The sequence below is a fragment of the Trypanosoma cruzi genome, genomic scaffold, assembly GCF_000209065.1.
Source record: "Trypanosoma cruzi strain CL Brener 1047053513573 genomic scaffold, whole genome shotgun sequence".
Lineage (NCBI taxonomy): Eukaryota > Euglenozoa > Kinetoplastea > Trypanosomatida > Trypanosomatidae > Trypanosoma > Trypanosoma cruzi.
Genome location: NW_001849258.1, coordinates 30,035 through 48,999, shown reverse-complemented (window position 1 = coordinate 48,999; position 18,965 = coordinate 30,035). Strand labels below are relative to the sequence as shown.

Genomic DNA, 18,965 nt, shown 5'->3' with positions numbered 1-18,965 from the left:
CATGTGTGTCTTGACTCTCCTGTCTTTGTTATTTGTTCCACACGGCATTAGAGAAGAAGCGTTGGAGAGGGTTTGAAGGCGTCTCTTCTTCCTCTTCCCTTCTTATTCTTCTCAGGGTGTGAGGATGAGGCGGCGGCGCGCCCATCTTGGCTTTGTTGGCGTATTGCGTCCCGTTCTATCTGCTCCTGTCGTGTTGGCGCTTCTTACTTTTCCGTTCATTGTGTGGACATGACAAACTGATTCTGAGCCTGCTCTGCCGTCGCAGCCGACGGTGAGCAAAGTGATCGCCCCTGCTGCCGCTCAAGGCAACATTCATGAGGACTCGTTAACAGTAGTGGTGGTGTCATATCCAATGACGGGGCGACGAAATTGTTTGTTGCATGTTTTGAAGGCCACTCTGTATGATTGGCCGAAGGATGAGAGTCTTGTCCATGTGGTGCTGCTCGTGTGGAATGGCGTGAAGGAAATGGTGCCAGACGAATTGCTTGCGTTGAAATCGAGGCGCGGCAACCACCCAATTCCGTGGCGAATCGCTGGCTTGTCGCCTCTCTTCTCCGCACCGAAGCTGTGCTCAACATCGACGATGATATGAACGTGTCGTATGATGCGGCACGGTGCATGTTTTCAATTTGGTTGCGATCCCCCTCTTCGCTTGTGGCGACAGACGTGCGGGCCATTGTTGACTGCGGCAAAACAATGTAGCAGCGTAAGTACAACCTTTCGTTTGTTTATGTGGCACGAGAGCGGCTGCGAGGGATAGGCCTATCGCACAAGGTGGCTTTGCCACGGGCTCTTCTCTTTTCGCGTGTATACTACGTTGTCTTTGGGGTGTCTTTTACCGGGCTGTTAGTGTGCCCACGTACCCCAGCCTGACGAGTTCCACGTCTACTCGACAAGGTCCCATCCGTCTTATAGTGGAGGAGTTGCTCTGCGGTGGCATTGCCTTCAACTACGCGGCGGCGAATGTCTCCGTTTTTTTATTTTGGCCGCATGGAACGTATTCCGTACGTCAACGTCGGATAAAGGCCACCCCAATTCTGGTAGAGGCTGCTGTGAAGTCGTTTCCGGAGTCTAGTGCTGCTGGGCCCCCACGTTGGAGTCTGGTGTGAAGTTGAGGCGGCGCGAGTGCGCAACACGGCCTTCAATGCTCTGCTCACCGAACGGGGGCCGCACCCCCTTCCGTCCTGCGCACCAATTTTTGCAGGCAACGTGCACCGTTGGCAGATAATGTGAAAAAGAAGGAATGGTGTGTTTCCCTGTTGTAACTGTTTGTTCACTTTTGGTCCCCGCTTGTTTTCCCGACTGCTGTTGCTTTGCGTAGCAGCCACGAATAAAGAGAGAACTTAAGCTAATTTCCCCTGTCCTTGTTTCCGTGTGGCTCAATGGCGGGGCATTTTGACTGCGGACGGGAGGGATGCACGTTCGAGTCTCGTCGCGGATGTGTCCCTTTTCTCCCCTGCCATCGCTCTCCCTCCTTCCTGTGTGTTCATCCCTCTCTGCTCCCCATTTAGACCTTTTCATTTTTTGCAATTGGCGAGGAAGCTCTTTCTGTGGCAAAACCGCATTTCCAGTCGCGATAGTGTAATGCCGGTGCGAGTCTTCGTGACGCTGCCTCCCGCGGACGGACCGGCCGTGACGGAGGAAGTGCTGGCGCAGCAGGTGATGCAGGAGTTCATGGCAATGCGTCACGCCGGGTCGTCGGTGGAGCTGCTCTGCTCCGTGTCCTCCGCGCGCCTGCAGCAGACGATTGCGGAGCGCTACCCACTCGCGTACAATCGTCTTTTATTGGAGGGGCGTTGGCGCAGCAAGTGGCATTTCTTTGCGGAGGAAATTGTGGGACTGCGCTGCTTCCTCTACACACTGAGGGACTACGCTGAGACTAGAGATCTGGAGGTTCACGTCGCGTTCAGCGAGCTGCGGTGCTGTGTGAAGGACGAGGATGCCCGCGCGGTGCGGCAGGCGGACGGCAGCGTTGGCGCGCTACTGCGGGAGCATCTTCTCCAGAAGGACGCCTTGCATCGCTGGTGTGACGAGGCGGTGAAGGCGGCGCAGGCGGACGGTGGCGCGGGGGGTGCTGATAGAGCCTTGTGGCGGGCGCCTCCCCCTGCACCGGCCCTGATGAGGCTCGCGAGGCAGTTGCGTTCCTACGGGTGCGAGGGTGGAAATTTTGGGTGGCTTCGGCGCCGCGCCGCGAGGGAGGTTGCAGCGATCATGACGGCGAGCGACACGCCTGCGCGGCACATGAGTGCACTGCGGCTCCGCCGTCACGTCGCCCATTGCCTTCAATCGTGGGTGCCGGCGAACTCCGGCAGGCGATCCGCGAAGGACCTCTTCATGGCGGCCATGGGGTAAGAAGCGAGGGAAGGGGAAGGGGAGGGAGAGGAGCCATGCGTTGCGGAAAGGGTGCGGGCTGCTGCGGCCGCACCTCGTTGTCGTCACTTCAGTTTGTTGTCATGAAGGGGTTGTCGTTTTTGCTTTTTCTTCACAGGGGGTTTGGATTGTGCGTTCTCTTTGGTTGCTGGGAGGAGAGGGTGCGTTCGTGTTGTGCATTTAGAGAGTCTTGTGGGAGGACCGTGATTCGCGGCGGTGCGGCGGATGTGGTGGTGTGTGCGGGGTGGCTCCGCGGCGAAGGGCAGGGAGCGAGGTGTCTCAGTTTGTTGTGGGAACTGCGGTGCATCGACTCACCGTTGGGCTCGTGGAACCCTCGCGCGACACTCAGGCGCGTGCGCTGGCACGACAGAGCCGGTGAGGGAAGCTTGAGGAGCTGCGTGTTCTCTCCGCGATGGACGTGGGCTGCAGGGCGGCTGGCGGATGCGGCTAAGCGAGGCATCCGATGTCATTTGCCTGGCAGACAACGAAATGTGGCTCCGCTCTTGGACAAATGTGGGATTTTTATTTGTCCTTCGTGTTGCTTCCTCCTTTCCCGTGAGACACACCGAACACCCAACGCCCACACACCGTCGTTCCTGCTTGCATATCTCCTGCGGGCTCGGCAACTCTTCGCGGGCGCGTGCCCTCCACGAGGAATGCGCACCCATTCCCGGTTCCCGGAACTGTAGTTACATCCACCGGAGCCTGGGGGCTACACTGTTCTCCTCCCTCCCCTTTTGTGTGCGTGTGGGGTGCTGGGTGCTGCTTCACGACCGTGTGTGTGTGTGTGTGTGTCCCTGTAGTGCGGCACATGTATTTCTCTCTTCTTGTTGTTGTTGTCCTTGCCCCACTGTGTGGATTGTCTCACACACTCGAGCGACTCTACGACGAATGATGATGGTGACTGTGCGGCGCTGCGTGGCGTGCGACCTGCTGGTCCTCGCGCTCTTGTGCTGCTGCTGCTTGTCCGTCTGCAGGGCTGCTGCTCCGGGCGTGCAATCTACCGCTGCGCCGGCAAAACCATTGGCTGATGTGGTAGTGTTGTGTCCGGGGACTGACGGTAAGTTACGTTGGCGATTTCAAGGCGAGAAGGACTGGCGAAAGTGTGCGAGGAAGCCCGAAGAAGCCCCGGAAGACAATGGTTACTGCGCACGGCTATGCAATTTCGCTGGAGATGTATACAAGGAACCCGAAATTACCAGACTGTGCAATTCTGCGAATAATACGAGTTTTGTTGCCTTCCATATGTCATTTGAGAAGCACGAGGATCTAAAAACCTGCAGTTTGGGGGAGGCACCCGAGGCTTCCAGTCAGTCGTCCTCCGCCTCATCCGGCGACGCCACCACTGTGTGGGTGCGCACGCCTCTGCTGCTGCTGCTGCTCGTCACCGCCCTTGTCTGTGCTGCTGTGCGGTGATTAGGATTAGTCATGCATGTCCTTGCGGGGACGGCTCGTACTGTGTGTGTGTTTCCTTTTTTTACTCTTTCTTGCTTTGTCACCCACACGCGGTGCCGGCCTCACTGCTGCGCGTCCCACGGACTGCACGAACGAGGATTGGAGGAAAAGGCCGGATGCCGCATGAAATGTGAGGAATGTTGTGTGGGGTAGTGGAATAATGCGATCCCTTTATTATTATTATTACATTTTTCGTTTGTGCAGGTAATATGTGTGCGCACCCGATCGTCTTTGGCTGCATGGCACATGAAATTCCTGCCGAATCAATTTTCTCTTTTTTCCTTTTTTGCTTTCCGTGAGTCCTGCAGAAGTCTCACCCTTTTTTTCGTTTCATTTTTTTCTGTTTGTTCTTTTTTTTTGGTAATTCCCTGCGGATATGTTTTTGTCCCTGCCGTGTTGACTGTTACTTTGTGTCTTCTTGTCCCGTTTCCCGCCGCTGTCGGCTGTGCTTATGGCATGTCCCCATTTCTTCTGCTTTCTTTCCTGCTAGAGGCACCGATGGTCCGCGACGACGATTGTTTGCGCTCCCCTCTGCGATGGCACGAGGGTGACTGGGCGCCGGCCTGCTGAGCGCACTCGGAGGGGAGCGGACGGTGCGCGCGGTGCTCCGTTTGTGAGTTCGGGACGCCACCCACCGCCCCGTCTGTGGCCCAGCCGTCGAACTCCTCTTGTGGCTGTGTGCTGGCATGCCCTTCACTTTTGTATTTTGTTGCTGTGGGTGCGGATGGCAAGGCACAGGCAAAAATGCACTGTTAGGGCGCTGCGGCGGCGCCGCTCCCCTCGGCGATGCCGGTGCTGTGTGCGGCTGCTGCCTCCCTCCGCGGCGATGGAGGGATGGGGGCCACGGAGGGACCGCACGGCGGTTCTCGCTCCCACTCCCTGTGTGTGTGTGTGTGTGTGTGTGTGCGGCGGCGGCAGACATCCTCGCTGTCCTCCTCTCCCACCTCACTTCTCTCCCCCCCTGGTGTAGACGAGCGGCTCGCGGTGACGCACTGAGGGTCCGCTCGCTATTAAAGGGGATGGCGGGCACGGTCTCGTGGAGGCGGTTGGGCTGGGCGGCATCAGCGTCACTATCTAACGATTTCTCCGTAGGCTCGTCGAGGGCACGCTCAGATTTCCCGAGTTACATAAATAAAAAGCTCCTCATCACGTGCTGCCGCAGTGCGAGATCATAACGGGGAGTGCGTGGGGATCGCCCACGCAGCTGACCCCTGGCGGTGCGAAAAGACCGCCCATTTCACTTGCGCACAACACCCGCTCAATCACAATCACATAATTCAGTTTACGGCCACAGATGAGCAACAAAGGACACATCAAAGAGACCCAAGCCAAATACGATAACAAAATAGAGGCCTCTAACAGCCCCAAGCGCACACGCAGTACACGTCTATTGCCCCCTTCATCCACCCCGTCGTGGTATGTCACCAACCAAAGTATGATCCTTGTTTTTGAACCTTCGTTTTGCATTTACATGACTCTCGTTGCTCGCATATACAATTTTTTCCCTTCTTATTTACCTTCATTTCCTGGCACCCCCGCCAAACCCGTTGTTATTTCCCCTCGGAATTTTCCCTCCGGCCGCCTCAGCGTGGTGCCAGGGTCAATTGCTCCGTATTGTCGGGGGAAGCCAGGAGCCAGCAATGTTTCCCTCATGGGGTCGTCGTTGTTGGCGCGGGGCTGACGGCATCACAACCAGCGCCCGGACCAGCTGCGTCTTGCTGGGGCACGGCACAGCACCATGAGGCACGAGGGCCCGCGCGTCGCTAAAATGCGGGCTGCCCGGCGTGTCCGAAAAGGCGGCAAAAAAAAAAAAGGCCGCCCGTGGCGAACCGATTTTGGGGCGAGGCATCTCACCGTGTGAGTGTGCGCCCGCGCGCTTCCTACTTTCTTTCCTATTTTCCCGCGGAGCAGCCGCGCAAGCCCGCCAAAGCACTAAGGAAAAAAGAAATGAAAGTGCGAGTGGTCGGAAAAAACAAAAAAGACAGGATGAGGCTTCTGCGACTTGCTTTTCTCCTCCGTAAAGACGAAAAGGGAAGCCGAAACATGATGTATTTTTTTCGCGCCGTTCCCAACACCCCCGAAAAAAAAAACACAACGCATCACAATCGCGAGGCGAATGAGAGGCAACCCGCAAACCCCAAAAATTGCTTCTTACCCCGCCGTGTGCCACCCATTTTCCTGCCTCACCTCGTTTAATATCCACGGCGCCGAGACGCCGTGACCCGGCGGTTGCCCGTCGATTTGCGCGTGGGGTGCGCCAGACCGCGGCCGGGGCAAATGCTGCGGCAACGAAAAACATCCATCGTTATTGGATATTGACTGTTCCGCTGATTCTCGCGCTGTGCCGCCATAACTGGGCCCATGGCGGCTCCCAGCCTGTGGCTTCCGAAGTGCGGATGATTGATGATGGGTCACGGTCGTATTACCAACCGTATTTTGACTGCATATCCATGGCTGCTGCGGCACCGCCGCGTACCCTTTCGCACTCTGCAAATTCTTAGATGAGGCATTTCCATGCGGTGCCAAGTTTGCGGGCACACATTGATGGGCTCTAAAGGACTCAATTTTGGGGAGAATGATTTTGTTGATCTCGCCATTGTTGTTTTTTTTGCTGCTGTTGCTGCTGCTGCTGATACAGTTATTGCCTTGAAGTGAAGGACTTTGCGATGAACGGTGCATGCGCATGGCGTGATTGGGCCTCGATGCCGGCGACTCATCCCCGTATGATGGCGGGCCCTGCTCCCTAATGTGGCCGGTGCCGTTGCATAATTTGGCCCCTTCTGTTGATTGCATCTCATTTGGATTTTGCCCCGGCGTCTTCTTGTTCCCTTCAATAGCCATGAGAAAGACCTGTGGATCCAGCGCGGTGTGTTTTGCATCGCCTTCCGCGCCTTCAAAGACGACCGCCTGCTGCATGTGTGGCAAAAGGATTTTTGTGATGGTGGTCGTGGTGACGGTTGTCGTGGTATACTTTTTACGGCGGCGATGCGACGACACGTCGCCGTTGCCGCCAACCGTCGAAAGGCTGCACTGATCAAACGGCACGCCTGGGCGATTGCCGCGCTCGATGACGTCCAGAGGCGCCTCACCGCCACCAACGCCTCGCTGGCGAGCACGAGGGAAGTTGACAAGTGCCACGGGCGCCTCCAACTCCATGGCGTCTACCCGCGGAAAGCGACGCGGCGGGTGGTGCTTCCCAGCCGCATCAGGGAGCGGCATTCCCGGCCCCTTCACACCGCCGTTGTCTTTTTTTTCCCCCATCGACGTCATGACTTCTGAATCCCTTTTTTTCGCCATGTCTTTTTCCCACTCCCCACTCTCCACCCACGTTCCCTAAATAATGTATGTACAAACACAAAACGGAAGGGTGGATATACGCAAATATTTCTTTAGATGGATCTTTTCTTCCTTTCCCTCCACTTCACTTCTTTTTTTTCTTTTTTTTTTTTTTCTCTCCTTTCTCTTTTCCTTTGTTTGTTTGGTGGATTGTGTACCTTTCCTCTCACAACTGTTACCGGTTGTAATACACACGCATAATATGTATGGATGTTTCTATGTATTACACGTATGACTGTGCGTTGCACCGCCCCGCCCCGGCTCCTTCTTTTCCCCTTTTTTTCTTTTTTGTTTTGTTTTTTTATCCCCCTTCTCCTCCCCTTTTTCGTTTAATTCCCCGTTGAAATATTTCTTTTTTTCTTTTTTTTGTTTGTTTGCTTCTCTATCGACTCCACTACTTGAAAAAAAGGGAAAAAAAAAAAAAAAATGCCCCGCAGATGACACGCGCCCCAATGGCAAAGGAATCGCTTCACACACAAACACACAAGAAGAAGAAGAAGAAGAAAGAGAACAAAAAAATAAATAAATAACGCCGCACTCATAGAAAATGTCTGCGTCTTTGCCGGTCAGTCGGTCAGTGTGCGTTTATGCATGCGGACTGGCAGGGGAAAATATTACAACACGAAACGATTGATGGCAATAAAACGCACGTGTCATGTAGGGAAGAGGGAAAAAAAAAGAAAAAAAAAAAAAAAAAGACCCTACGCGGATGAAGAGGCGGAGACATGCACCGGAGGGGTTCAAACCGCCACCATGCATCTCACTCTACAAAAGATAAACAGACACATAGAGAGAGAGAGATAAAGAGAGGCGGTCCTTCTTTTTTGTTTTTGTTTCTTTTTGTTTGTTTGTTTTTATGTCGGCGTCAATCGCTCCGGTCTTAATATTTACATATGGACAAGCGATATCTGTGTGTGCGTGGAATACACCCACACCCCTCCCGTGTGCACGCATCCCATCCGATGTCGACATCCCTTCTGCTCGGCAACAACAACACACAAAAAAAAAAAAAAATTTGCTTTACAGTAACGACCTTCCCCCATGTAATATATACGTACAGAGAGAGATCCACACATCCTCACTTCATGACTGTTGTTCCCATTTTTTTTTTTTTTTTCTTTTCTTTCCTTCTCCTCCTCTTCCTCTTTTCTTTTTTACTTTTTTGTGAGAAAGAAAGAAAGAAAGAAAAAAAAGGGGAGGAGGTAAGCAAGAGGGCTGTTATGGTTGTATTTGCATCACGGTAATAATAACAATGATAATAATAATCAATTCCTTCCCTCCAGTCATTTGTCGTCCACCCAAAGCCATCATTCCAATAAAAAAAAATACATGCATGCGTACATACAGAAAGAGGCAAAGAGAGAAAGAGAGGGAGGAAGAAGAAGAAGAAAAAGAAAAAAAAGAAAAGATGCACAAAGGAAGAAATGAACAGCATGCATGCATGTGATGGCCACTGCAAAGATGGGTGAATTGAGAAAAAAAAAAAAAAAAACTTTCACCCCAGTTTTTTTTTGGGTCTTCCTTTCTGCCTTCTAAACAACACCCGCACGTCATCCACACCACATCCAACTGCATATATGTTATATGTTATATATATACATATATACATTGCATGATATACAGTGTGCATCTCTCCCAATGGCACAAATCCACGCAGACTGCGTGCCGTGGCCACCACGCAAGCCGGACACGCATTAAAATCCGAGCGGCAGGCTTGGGACTGTTCGAATAGCCACCGTCGCGGAGGGCAGGGAAACGGTGGTGGATGTGGTGGTTGTCATCCAACTGGTGATTTTTCTCGTCTGAAACCGATCGCGATCCCCGCCACTTTTCCTGCGCCGCGGCTCGTGTGTTGGGCTCTGCCGCAGTACGGCGAGGGGCCGCGGTGTGAGCGGGCTCGCGGGATCCATGGCGATCGATGAACAGTAGACGGAGGGCTCATCCAACTCCACCACATCCACGCACGGCTGACGCCGTTGGGCCTTTGCGCTCACGCTCCTTTTGTTGTTGTTGTCGTCGTGCTGCCGCGCCGTATGCAGCGGCGGCATCGCGGTGTTTGCATTCGCCACTTCTTCGCCCCCGTCCTTCCCTGCCGAGGAGGTCGCGTCGGCGAGCAAGGAGGGTAGAATGGGGGTGAGAATCACGCGGGGCGTGACACACGGCTCCATCGCATGAGACGTTATTTTCGTCTGTGGACGGCTTCCCTTCCTTCTTATTTTTTTTCCCCCCGGTGAAAGGAAAGACAGAAAGGAACATTGACAACTCCGCCGGCAGCACACACATGACATTTCGAAGGTGACACACCCACCGCAAGGAAGTGTGCACGTGATGAATAAAAAAAAGAAATAAAAAAAAACAAAGGACGGAGGGCGGGAGGTGGTGACGGCACACGTTTCACGAAGCGATGAGGCGGAAATCTCGCACACCGGCACACTCAATGGGTATGGAGCTTCCACCAACGCCCCCCGTCCCCCTCCCCTGATAATATTTACGGGGGTTCATCGGGAAAATGGGGTGGAAATACGAAGGAACCAACACACACACACACACACACATACAGAAGAAACTGAAAAAAAAAAAAAAAAAAAAAAAAAACAAGGGGAAGCTCAACCACCACAATAAGAGGAGGTGCAGGAGAAATGGCGTCAGCCAAAAAAACCGCAGAGGGCATTCATATCCTGCCGCAGCACGCGTCATTCTCCCCACTCAGTTGCCGGGAGTGGGTGCAAGAAGATAGTCGAACACCTCCTTCGGGCCCAATACAACACTACGCAGGAAGCCCTTCGGTGCAAAGGTGACGTCGTCCCCGCGGTAGCCATCCCGCCCGCCCAAACGGTTCCTTCGTTGGCCCCGACTGTTTACACCGCCAGCATCACTTGGAAGGGCGCGCTTGACGTACGACCACACCACGTACACGCCCACACCGAGCACAGCACCACGCACAACGAGGCGGCCAAGTGCCTGGTATTGCCGCCGCAGCTGGTGGTCAAGGCGCTTCTTTATCGCGGATGGACTCCAGTCCAACATACTCGGCGGTTCATACGCATCCGAATGCAAATTTGCCCTACGACGTTTTTCCTCTTCTTCCTTCTCCGCCTCTTGGCGACGGCGGAGTTCTTCGCCTTCGACGCCCACGTCTCGCATTCCATCACCCAAAAGAACTCCTAGTGAGCGGAACTGGTCCTTGCTCAGTGCCAGGTAGTTGATATCCATAGTGACACCTATGCCAACTTGCTCAAGCAGCTTTCGCTGCAGCAACTCCACACCGAACAAGAACTGTGCCTCTGTAATGGGAATCAATTCCCCTGGTTCCTTGCCAACGTGCACCGCAAAGCACTGTTCCACATACTTTTTTCCCCAAAAGTGATCCCTCTTTGCAATGTCGCCGTAATACTGCACGCCCCAGGCACTGTAGTCGCGGTATCGCACAAGATAATACTCTTCTTCGTGAATAGCGCGCAGACCGTGCCGCAGCTGATCCTTGAAGGTTTTGCCGGATATGCTGGTCGAAGAACTGGTTGGGGCATGTGTGTGTCTCCGACCATCGCTATCCATGCGGCCGAATTTTCCATTCCCACCGGCATCGGCGTCCGATCGTACGATGATCTCCTCCCTGTCAGCCAAATTGCGTTCCATCTGCAGAAGCGCCATGGATGTCTTTGAGAGACGGAACACGTCGTGGGAGAGATCGATGTTATCGCCCTGGCATGTGGAGAAATTAAACTGCAGTTCCGGCAGGGGCCGGCTGTGAAGTAATACATGCGTGCGATTAGCCGCCGTACGGCGATGTATGGCCTCCAACAGGCCCACCTCGTTTCTTTTTGGATCGGGAATCCAAAACGTCCCAGCCACGTCATTTGCAGCGACAAGCGATGACAAAAAAGAGGCGCGACCACCACCTCCGGCGGCGGCATGCACATTACCTCCGCCCTTTTCTTCTCCTTCTCCTTCTAGTCCCCCGGATTCCCGCCAATCACTTGACGAGGTCGCGGTGAAGACGCGTGGATCACGAGGACGCACAATGATGGGACGACCCACAGCCGCGTAAGTGTAGGCGGCTGAAGATACCTGCTTCGGATGGAAAATCTTTCCGTCATCTGACCGCACAACAACAGACTGGGCCCACTGAGAGGAGAGCGCCATGCTAGCTCCCTATATATATATATAAAAATATATAAATATATAAATATGATTATTTATTGGTAGTTGTTTTTGTTTATTTTTGGGGAGGGAAGATGCACGTATAACTATCGAATGTGCCAAAAAAAAAAAAAGAAAAAAAAAAAGGCATATTTTGATCAAACAGAGTTGGTAATGGAAATGGACATGCGCACACATACGTACACAAATACATGTATGCACTGCAGTCCTGCCGTCTTTTTATGTGCATCATTGCGGGGGGAGATGGCGATGGCGTCACATTGCACGGGAGATTTCAAACAACATAAAAGAAATAGCCCCTCCAAAACAAAAAAAAGAAAAGAAAAGCACATATCAATGCAGAAATATTTCCCTTCAATTACAAGGATGTATATATATATATATATATATATATACAAAAAAAAAAAAAAAAAATCAGGCGTCTCCTACACGATCACGTGGAATTAGACGGATTTCTTGTCCATATTTCATAAAGACGCTCCCTGCCGTCTGTGCGGGGTTGATGCCGGTGCCGTCCTTCGTTGTGGCCGCCATGGAGTCTACAGAGGCGATGCCAAACTCCTCCGCGGCAAAGCGCAGCACAGCCGTAAGGGGTGCCTCCTCGGCGATGCTAATAACTCGGAATGGCTGCGTTCTCTCCGAGGTGAGAATAACACGAAATGTCACTTTCCCGCCACTTGCAGCCGGGGCCGTCTGTTCTCCCTGCGACATCCTCTTTTTTTTTTTTTTTCTTTCTTTTTTTCCCCCCCTTTTAAATTATTTCCTCTTCCTCTTCAGATGCCGCGACGGCCACACGCCAATGTGCGAGACGGAGAGAAAAGAGGAGAGAAACAAAGAGGAGTGGAGCACACACACACACACGCACACACGCCAAGCGTGTACCGACAACCGCGTCTGAAGTGAAATAAAAATATATAAAAAAGATAGAAAGAAATAAACGGCCTAAAAACATCACACAGACAGAGACATACAGAGAAAGGGAGAGAAAAAGGTACAAGAAGATGGAAGGTGGAAAGGTGGAAAAACAAAAATAAAAAAATAAATGGCAAAAAATAACGAGGGAAACAAAAAAAAACAAAAAAAAAAGCGGCGGTGTTCGGCCCCATTCATAAGTTCCGCATCATGCCAGGAGTTCATTCATTGCACTGTCCCCCTCCCTGCACTAACAAAACAAAACATTTATTCCCCCGCCTCACCCCATTCCATTTTTATTTATTTATTTTTTTTTTTTTATATTCCTCCCCACCACCACCGCCTCAGTGAGTACGCAGAAACAACCAACGCACATACATGTGTTGGCTCCAAGAGGAAGGGAGCAGAGAAAGATTGGAAAAGGCAAAAAAGGAAAAAAAAAGAAAAAAAACACAAGCACAAGACAATTACCTTAAAAATAAAAAGTACGTGTGAGTTCTCAAACAGATTTTACGTGACATAAGTGTGGAGCCGCAGAAAGTTTGTTTCTTTTTTTTTTTTTTTTCCTGCTTTTTTCTTTTTTATGTCTGTCTCTGTGTGTGTGTGTTTTTGTCGTCGTCTACTCTCAAAAAATAAAAATAAAAATAAAAAACGCGTCCGCTTTCAAAAAGAACAAAAAAAAAAAAGGAAGGAAAAAAAAAAAAAAAAACCAGCAGTCATTGGCTTCTTTTCGTCGAGTGTAACCTTACAGCAGCAGCAGTGCTGCATTGAATGATGCATTCAAGCATAGTAGTGTAAATGTGTGCAGAACGATATGTATATCTAAAAGCAGAATATATATATGTATATATATATGCATGCATGTATATATATGTATCATGCAAGGATTGGTATATGAGGCATTATTCCTCAAAGGACCACTTGACTGGCGCATCGAGATCTTCATATAAGGCATATGGCAAGGGAAAAGTGAGCAAAAGATCTTTTTCAGATGCGCCATGCACCCAGTGGACTGCCTTCCGTTTCGCGTCTTCTCGTGATAACAGCAAGAAAGAACTTTTTGTTTCCGTGAAAGTTTTAATCTCAAAGTCCTCGAGCGCTAATGATTGGCCTGGTACTTCGAGGGCATGTATGAGAGCTACGATGCTATCAAGAGGGTGTCTTGTACGGGCATCAATGACCAGAGCCGTCACTTGCGCATCGCTGCCGCCAATGTAGTCCGCTGGTAGCCGCACAGGTGGAATGAAAGAAATCAATGCCGCCTGGAGTGCTTCTTCCACATCCTCGGCAATTTCTGATCCAGGTAACACTGTGACTTCTATCACATTCTTGCCAAAAGTACACATTACAACAGGCATGGCGTTCATTACCCTATGATTCAGCCGGCGTCTTACTTCCGCGAGGTCATTTTCCTTACCTTTCGCTTTGTCGTCGTTCCGCACCAATATCACTGGTCCGGTAAATTGGGGCATGGCAACTCTTAGGCTGCGGAGAAGTGGACAGAAGGCCTCCTTGTAAGAGGCAAAGATGACCAAGGGAAGTTTCATAAGGCCCTCAAACGCTTTATTATACGGCTCTTGACTTGCGGGCCCTGTTGCACTGCGTTCAACGTACACTGGCTTTGGAAAGAGACCCGAAAGAAATTCCTTTAATTGCATGCTACTGTTTTCACCACCGAACCCGTCGTTAATGTTGAAGAAAAGCGGGTTGGATTGCTGCAGTCTCTGAATGAGTCGTTTATTATCCTCAAAGTTGTCAACAAACTTCCCATAAATCGTCTCTGAAGCCGGACGTCGCAGTAAAGTGGCTGGAGCACACGCGTCATCGTTTTCCAAAACAACATGCAGAGGAGGCGGCGGTGGCGTGGGCTCGGCACTGTCTTTCTCCTTGCGGCTCAAATGCAATGCGGCAAGATACGGCAGAAAATGCGGCGAAGACTGCCACGGGCGCGCCATAATGAAGGCGTTGTACACAAAAGGGGTGAATAAGTCCGTCGCACTTCGTCCACGGTTATTCATTGTGTTCGCGGCAATCTCCAGCTCGTACCGTGTGTTCAAAAACTCAAACATCCTCGTACAGTACACGAACGGGGCATGCGTGGCAAAAAAACGCGGCCGTCGCGGCGTTGCCCTCGGGGGCAGCTTCTCCGGCTGACTCGTATGCGCGGTGTAAATAAAATTATCCCCCGACGCAACAGGAATTTTGTGCCGGATATCGTATCCAGCGCTCTCCCAGTGTTTAATGAGATTCTCGGGCAGATAGTCCTCCTCGTGAATATCGAGCTCCATCGTGTTGAAGAGGTTCGTGTGTCGCACCCCGGCAGTCCACGCACCCCCACTTTCGGCCCGGATTCCCTTTTGCAATAGGCCACGCTCCGTACGCACATACGTGCCGCCATTTTCGTTGAGTAAGTCGCTGATATCCACGTCACGGTTGATAAAATAGTCGTCGTTAAGAAACAGATGAATGGGCGTTATGTTGAGCACACGAAACAGCTGCATTTCAATGGTATGCGAATCAACGGTGAGACGTAACGCATACGGCATCAGCACATCCTGGTGTACGGTGGTGATGCGGGCATGTCGGCCTCGCATGCCTTCTCCCCGGTTGGACGTGAGGGCGCTCGCCATGAAGTTCTTCGCCTCGTCCACCCAATAGGGATTGTGACCGGGGGAGACAATTAATAGGCGACCGCGGTGCCAACGCATGTGTTGCTCCACACTTCGGATGCTGTAGTGCAATTCATCCCGCTCGCGATCCCGAGCCGACAGTTTCCTGGAGGCCTCACTGCCAAACGCGAGCAGGAGCTCACGGACCGTTTTCGCACTTGGCAAGATGTCCATTCCCACACACGGTTTATTCGGGGTTTCACGTCGGTCATAAAAGGCCGCCTCCGCATCCTTAATTTCGTCCCTGCACCGAATACACATGAGGCGGCGAAAGGCGTGGTTGATCTCCGAGCCATTCACAAATGTGTAGATGAAATCCATGCTGTCGTACTTCGCCATTAGTTCGTCCACGGTGTACTTCTGCACGGAGGTGGTCAAACCACCGAGTGCCGCGGCGTCCCGTGGCTCCGTCTCGCCGAGAAATACGATTTGCTCCCCATCCCCGTCGAAGAGGGGCCCAGTCTTCCCGTACCGTAAGTTCTGCACGTACCCGTAATATGTGAAAAAGCCCAGTAACTCAATCAGCAGAAGGACAAAGACAGTGATGGCCTTCTGGTGCCCGCCGCATCGCATCCGCAAGCGGTGCTTCAACATACGCCAATCACGGCGGTTGGGATGCCGTAAATCACGCATTTATTCCCCCTCTCTACCCACAATTTTTTTTTTTCTTCGCTGCTCGTCGTGCCCTCGGGTTGTTGTTAAACCCCTGTTCCGTTTTTGTTGTTTTTCCTTCTCCTTCTCCTTTTGTCGCTCTCTTTCTTTCACTCCCTACGTTGGCCTCGCGTCTCGCTCACACGTCCCTGGGTTTTGTAATATTCGTGTCTCTCCCGTTTTTCTTGTTCCCTGAAGGGACAAAATATCTTTGTTCCCCAAAGTCGACTCGACTCGACTCGACACACACACACACAGAGAGAGAGAGAGAAGCAGACACCTTGTCGTTACTTCTTTCTGCTGATAAATTTATTGGTGTGTTGCTTAGGTGTCTTTCAAAACAGGCTGCTTCTCCTGCCGCCGCCGCCGCCACCGTGGTGTGTTCTCGCCTACAGGAGTCAATCGTCCCCAAGCAGGTCCTGTCCGCCGTTTTATTATTATTATTATTATTATTTCTATTTTATTTTTTTTTTTTACAATTGGCCCTACAACGCGTGTCTGAGTGTCCAGCCGTCGCCAGGAGCCTGAAATGTCCCCTTCTTTTTTTTTTGTTGTTGTTGTTGTTTTGTTTTTGTTTCGTTTCGTACGTTTATTAAAACGACCACAGCTGCTCCTGCCCATGTGAGTGTGATGTGGGGAAGAAGAAAAGAAAAGAAAAGAGCGGAGGAGGAGAAAATCGAGTGGAATTCAACGTGGATGCACACCGCCACGGCGGCCGTCGTGCTCCTAGCAGCCAAGCTACACACGCAAAAAAATTTTAAAAAAGCCCCTGGTTGGGGAGTGGGGAGGAAGAAAACGGGGGATGGAAAAGGGCAAAACTCACCGGTTCAATACACATGCCGTAAAGGTTAAGCAAAGAAAGAAAGAAAAGGAAGAAAAAAAAAAAAAAAAAGGGTGGGGTGGGGGGGGAATCCAAACCAACAACGAACGCACAAAGACATAAAAAAAGAAAAAGAAGAGAGAAAGAGAGAGGGGAAGGTATTCAAATTGTCACGGTTAGACATTTGTACATGTATCCATAATCGACAGTAAAACCAAAAGAAAGAGAAAAGAAAAAAAAAAAAAAAAAGATGTTTCTACCGCATGATAACTGAGAAAAATACACACCAATACAAAATACAAATAAGCACAATATAAATTACATATATGTATATATATATATAATACATATACAGAGAGAGAGGGAGAAAGAGGGAGAAAGAGGGAGAAAGAGAGAAAGAGAGAAAGAAAGGGAATTTGTACGGCGATGCTCGATTTGGTGAGAAGGGAAGTGCTATCGGAAGCCGTAATGCCCCAAATGACACCCCCGTCCCACCAAACCCAGAGAAACATCAAACAAAAAAAAAAAAAAAAAAAAACGTACATGTAATATATATATATATATGTATATATGTATATATATATATATGTAGATTCATATATTTATATAGATAAATAGATAAATAAAAAGAGAGAGAAAATTTTAATCAGTTTTTTGATAGTATTTATAACAACACGCAACCTCATCCATCACCCAAACTATTTTGTTTCGCCCCTTTTTCCTTCATGTTCCTTTTTTCCACCCTTCAAATAAGGCCAGGCCAATCCTTTTCCCTTTTCTTTCTTTCTTTCTTTCTTTTCTTGTTTTTTTTTTTTTTTCTTTTTTTTCTTTCCTTTATTGCGGAGGTGAAGATGAATTTTTAAAAAAGGGACACACGTAAACACAAAGAGAACGTCAGCAATGATAATAAAAAAAAAAAAACAGTGAGAGAAGAGAAATAAAAATAAAGAAAGAAAAAAAGAAAAAGGAAAAGGAAGACCCTACAGTGCGGTGTACACAGCGATATACAAACCCATGAGAGTGGCCAAAATAACCGCCGTACGTCAGAACCCACTTCATGTATACACCCCCCAATTGTTGTTTGTCTGTTTGTTTTTCTTGACCTCGCTCCCCGCAGTGTGTGTCATGATTATTCATATGTCAAAAAGAGGTAAAAAAGCGAGCAAACAAGCCCCCCCGCATTCCACGTTCCTCCAGCGTTTGCCGAGACGCCTCGGAACTCGTGTCCTCTTTACGTTACACTGACGGCTTTACTTTCCTCAGGAATGGATGTGACAACGCCTCTTGAGCCGTCAGACGGTACGATGGCTCATAACACAGCAGCCTCCGCAGCAGGTCCACCCCTTCCTCACCGACGATTTCTCGGAATCGAGACGTCTCCACGTAGTCGTCAAACGTGGAATGAAATAACAACTCAGACGGCAAGTTGTAGCCATTTCTATGGGCCTCCGACGCTCCATTGCCGTTTGTGGTGCTGCCATCATTCAAAGGCCGCACGGGGTGCCCCGCCAGGCCAACCTCATCGCCACGTGTCGCGATGTCAGATGGATGCTCCTTGTGTCGCGGCAACTCCTGGGCCTGATTTGAGTGCTGCTGTTGTTGTTGTTGTTGTTGTTGTTGTTGTTGTTTTTGTTGCTGTTGAGTTTGTACTTTTCGCTTGGCATCCTGCGAGAGCGATCCGATTTGCTCACGCACAATTTTTGTTGCCGCGTCGATCAGCTTCTTGCACTTTGGGTAACTCAGCATGGATGGCCATGTCTCTGGCGTGGGAGTGCCCAGAAGCTGAAATATCTTAAGGAGCTGCTCGACATCTGTACGACCCTTCAGCAGCGGTTTTCTCGTGACTATCTCGGCAAAGATACAGCCGACCGACCACATGTCTACAGCAAAGCCGTAGAGGGCACTCCCCATCATCACATCGGGACTACGGTACCAGAGCGAGACAACATCATGGGAATACTTTTTCACTGGGATGTTCTCCACCCGAGCCAGCCCGTAGTCTCCCAGCTTCGCAACTAACTGCACGGCATCATTACCATCGGAGTTGCTACTGTCCGTGCCATTGACGCCTCCATCACCCAACCCTCTCTTCTCACCGCCGTTACCTATTGCCCCTTGAGAACGAGTGCCCTCATTCTCAGGCCCATGCGCTACAGCAGCCCCTACCGCACCATTGCCCGTTCCCTTTGCACCGCGGTTAACATTGATGAATATATTCTCAGGTTTCAAATCGCGATGCACAACATGGCGATGATGCATGTAGCGCAGCGCCAAAAGCACCTGCCTCATTACCTGCTGCGCCTCCGATCGCAAAGCAGCCTTCGTCTTGTTGCCATTTCTCTCCATGTACTTCTTGAGGTCATATTCGCAGTATTCAAAGATGAGTGTCATCTTGGGCGGCTCGAAAAGCACATCGTGGAGCGAAACAATGTTGCTGTGTTTGAGTTCCTTCAAAAGGCATACTTCACGTATTGCAGTGGCAGGAACGCCCTCGTCCTCCCCGCCCACCATCATGCGCTTGAACGCAACGATTTGCCCCGTGGTAAGATCCTCAGCCTTGAACACAACGCCGTACGTGCCCTCGCCAAGTT

The 18,965-nt window shown here is 50.8% G+C and overlaps 8 protein-coding genes and 2 non-coding genes across 10 annotated transcripts, besides 46 other annotated features; 2 read left to right on the top strand and 8 right to left on the bottom strand.

The window, feature by feature from the left end:
• Positions 1–2,898: a sequence feature (heterozygous, Esmeraldo-like haplotype).
• Positions 1,585–2,352, top strand: Tc00.1047053507275.70 (hypothetical protein, conserved; the record flags this gene model as incomplete). Its single annotated transcript, XM_804324.1, has 1 exon — positions 1,585–2,352. The coding sequence occupies one exon, from the start codon at positions 1,585–1,587 to the stop codon at positions 2,350–2,352; it is 768 nt and encodes a 255-aa protein (XP_809417.1).
• On the top strand, positions 2,812–3,786 carry Tc00.1047053507275.61 (uncharacterized protein; the record flags this gene model as incomplete). The annotated part of the gene is made up of 1 exon (XM_804326.1): positions 2,812–3,786. The coding sequence occupies one exon, from the start codon at positions 2,812–2,814 to the stop codon at positions 3,784–3,786; it is 975 nt and encodes a 324-aa protein (XP_809419.1).
• Positions 2,899–4,136: a sequence feature (areas not merged during assembly with more than two copies in the genome that could not be assigned to a particular haplotype).
• Positions 3,146–3,165: a microsatellite.
• Positions 4,137–4,327: a sequence feature (heterozygous, non-Esmeraldo-like haplotype).
• Positions 4,328–4,458: a sequence feature (areas not merged during assembly with more than two copies in the genome that could not be assigned to a particular haplotype).
• Positions 4,459–5,035: a sequence feature (haploid, Esmeraldo-like haplotype).
• Positions 4,706–4,731: a microsatellite.
• Positions 4,784–4,847, bottom strand: Tc00.1047053507275.58. Its single transcript, XR_008255435.1, has one exon. It is a non-coding gene; the product is annotated as an H/ACA snoRNA, TC10C1H1 (small nucleolar RNA).
• On the bottom strand, positions 4,885–4,974 carry Tc00.1047053507275.54. Its single transcript, XR_008255434.1, has one exon. It is a non-coding gene; the product is annotated as a C/D small nucleolar RNA (snoRNA), TB10C1C1 (small nucleolar RNA).
• Positions 5,036–12,680: a sequence feature (heterozygous, Esmeraldo-like haplotype).
• On the bottom strand, positions 5,977–7,122 carry Tc00.1047053507275.50 (hypothetical protein, conserved; the record flags this gene model as incomplete). Its single annotated transcript, XM_804323.1, has 1 exon — positions 5,977–7,122. The coding sequence occupies one exon, from the start codon at positions 7,120–7,122 to the stop codon at positions 5,977–5,979; it is 1,146 nt and encodes a 381-aa protein (XP_809416.1).
• Positions 6,435–6,457: a microsatellite.
• Positions 7,251–7,301: a sequence feature (A-rich).
• Positions 7,427–7,537: a sequence feature (A-rich).
• Positions 7,647–7,672: a microsatellite.
• Positions 7,832–7,858: a microsatellite.
• Positions 7,983–8,019: a sequence feature (A-rich).
• Positions 8,263–8,325: a sequence feature (A-rich).
• Positions 8,329–8,353: a microsatellite.
• Positions 8,403–8,427: a microsatellite.
• Positions 8,534–8,566: a microsatellite.
• Positions 8,856–9,449, bottom strand: Tc00.1047053507275.40 (hypothetical protein, conserved; the record flags this gene model as incomplete). The annotated part of the gene is made up of 1 exon (XM_804322.1): positions 8,856–9,449. The coding sequence occupies one exon, from the start codon at positions 9,447–9,449 to the stop codon at positions 8,856–8,858; it is 594 nt and encodes a 197-aa protein (XP_809415.1).
• Positions 9,696–9,720: a microsatellite.
• Positions 9,731–9,756: a microsatellite.
• On the bottom strand, positions 9,868–11,304 carry Tc00.1047053507275.30 (hypothetical protein, conserved; the record flags this gene model as incomplete). The annotated part of the gene is made up of 1 exon (XM_804321.1): positions 9,868–11,304. One exon carries the CDS (start codon positions 11,302–11,304, stop codon positions 9,868–9,870), a length of 1,437 nt encoding a protein of 478 aa, XP_809414.1.
• Positions 11,315–11,351: a microsatellite.
• Positions 11,423–11,447: a microsatellite.
• Positions 11,689–11,717: a microsatellite.
• Positions 11,737–12,033, bottom strand: Tc00.1047053507275.24 (hypothetical protein, conserved; the record flags this gene model as incomplete). The annotated part of the gene is made up of 1 exon (XM_804325.1): positions 11,737–12,033. One exon carries the CDS (start codon positions 12,031–12,033, stop codon positions 11,737–11,739), a length of 297 nt encoding a protein of 98 aa, XP_809418.1.
• Positions 12,038–12,064: a microsatellite.
• Positions 12,169–12,191: a microsatellite.
• Positions 12,224–12,407: a sequence feature (CT-rich).
• Positions 12,527–12,559: a sequence feature (AT_rich).
• Positions 12,627–12,685: a sequence feature (T-rich).
• Positions 12,681–12,774: a sequence feature (areas merged during assembly that could not be assigned to a particular haplotype. This can correspond to areas where the two haplotypes were merged or to regions with more than two copies in the genome that were merged during assembly.).
• Positions 12,775–18,965: a sequence feature (heterozygous, Esmeraldo-like haplotype).
• Positions 12,776–12,817: a sequence feature (A-rich).
• Positions 12,863–12,885: a microsatellite.
• Positions 12,900–12,943: a microsatellite.
• Positions 13,068–13,111: a microsatellite.
• On the bottom strand, positions 13,137–15,536 carry Tc00.1047053507275.20 (hypothetical protein, conserved; the record flags this gene model as incomplete). Its single annotated transcript, XM_804320.1, has 1 exon — positions 13,137–15,536. The coding sequence occupies one exon, from the start codon at positions 15,534–15,536 to the stop codon at positions 13,137–13,139; it is 2,400 nt and encodes a 799-aa protein (XP_809413.1).
• Positions 15,779–15,798: a microsatellite.
• Positions 15,984–16,028: a sequence feature (A-rich).
• Positions 16,095–16,131: a microsatellite.
• Positions 16,409–16,446: a sequence feature (T-rich).
• Positions 16,591–16,623: a microsatellite.
• Positions 16,694–16,726: a microsatellite.
• Positions 16,728–16,788: a sequence feature (CT-rich).
• Positions 16,888–16,912: a microsatellite.
• Positions 16,923–16,999: a microsatellite.
• Positions 17,149–17,210: a sequence feature (A-rich).
• Positions 17,283–17,346: a sequence feature (T-rich).
• Tc00.1047053507275.10 (protein kinase, putative) lies at positions 17,611–18,965 on the bottom strand (the record flags this gene model as incomplete). Its single annotated transcript, XM_804319.1, has 1 exon — positions 17,611–18,965. A coding segment is annotated over one exon (1,355 nt), but the record flags the coding sequence as incomplete, so codon positions are not given.
• Positions 17,963–18,015: a microsatellite.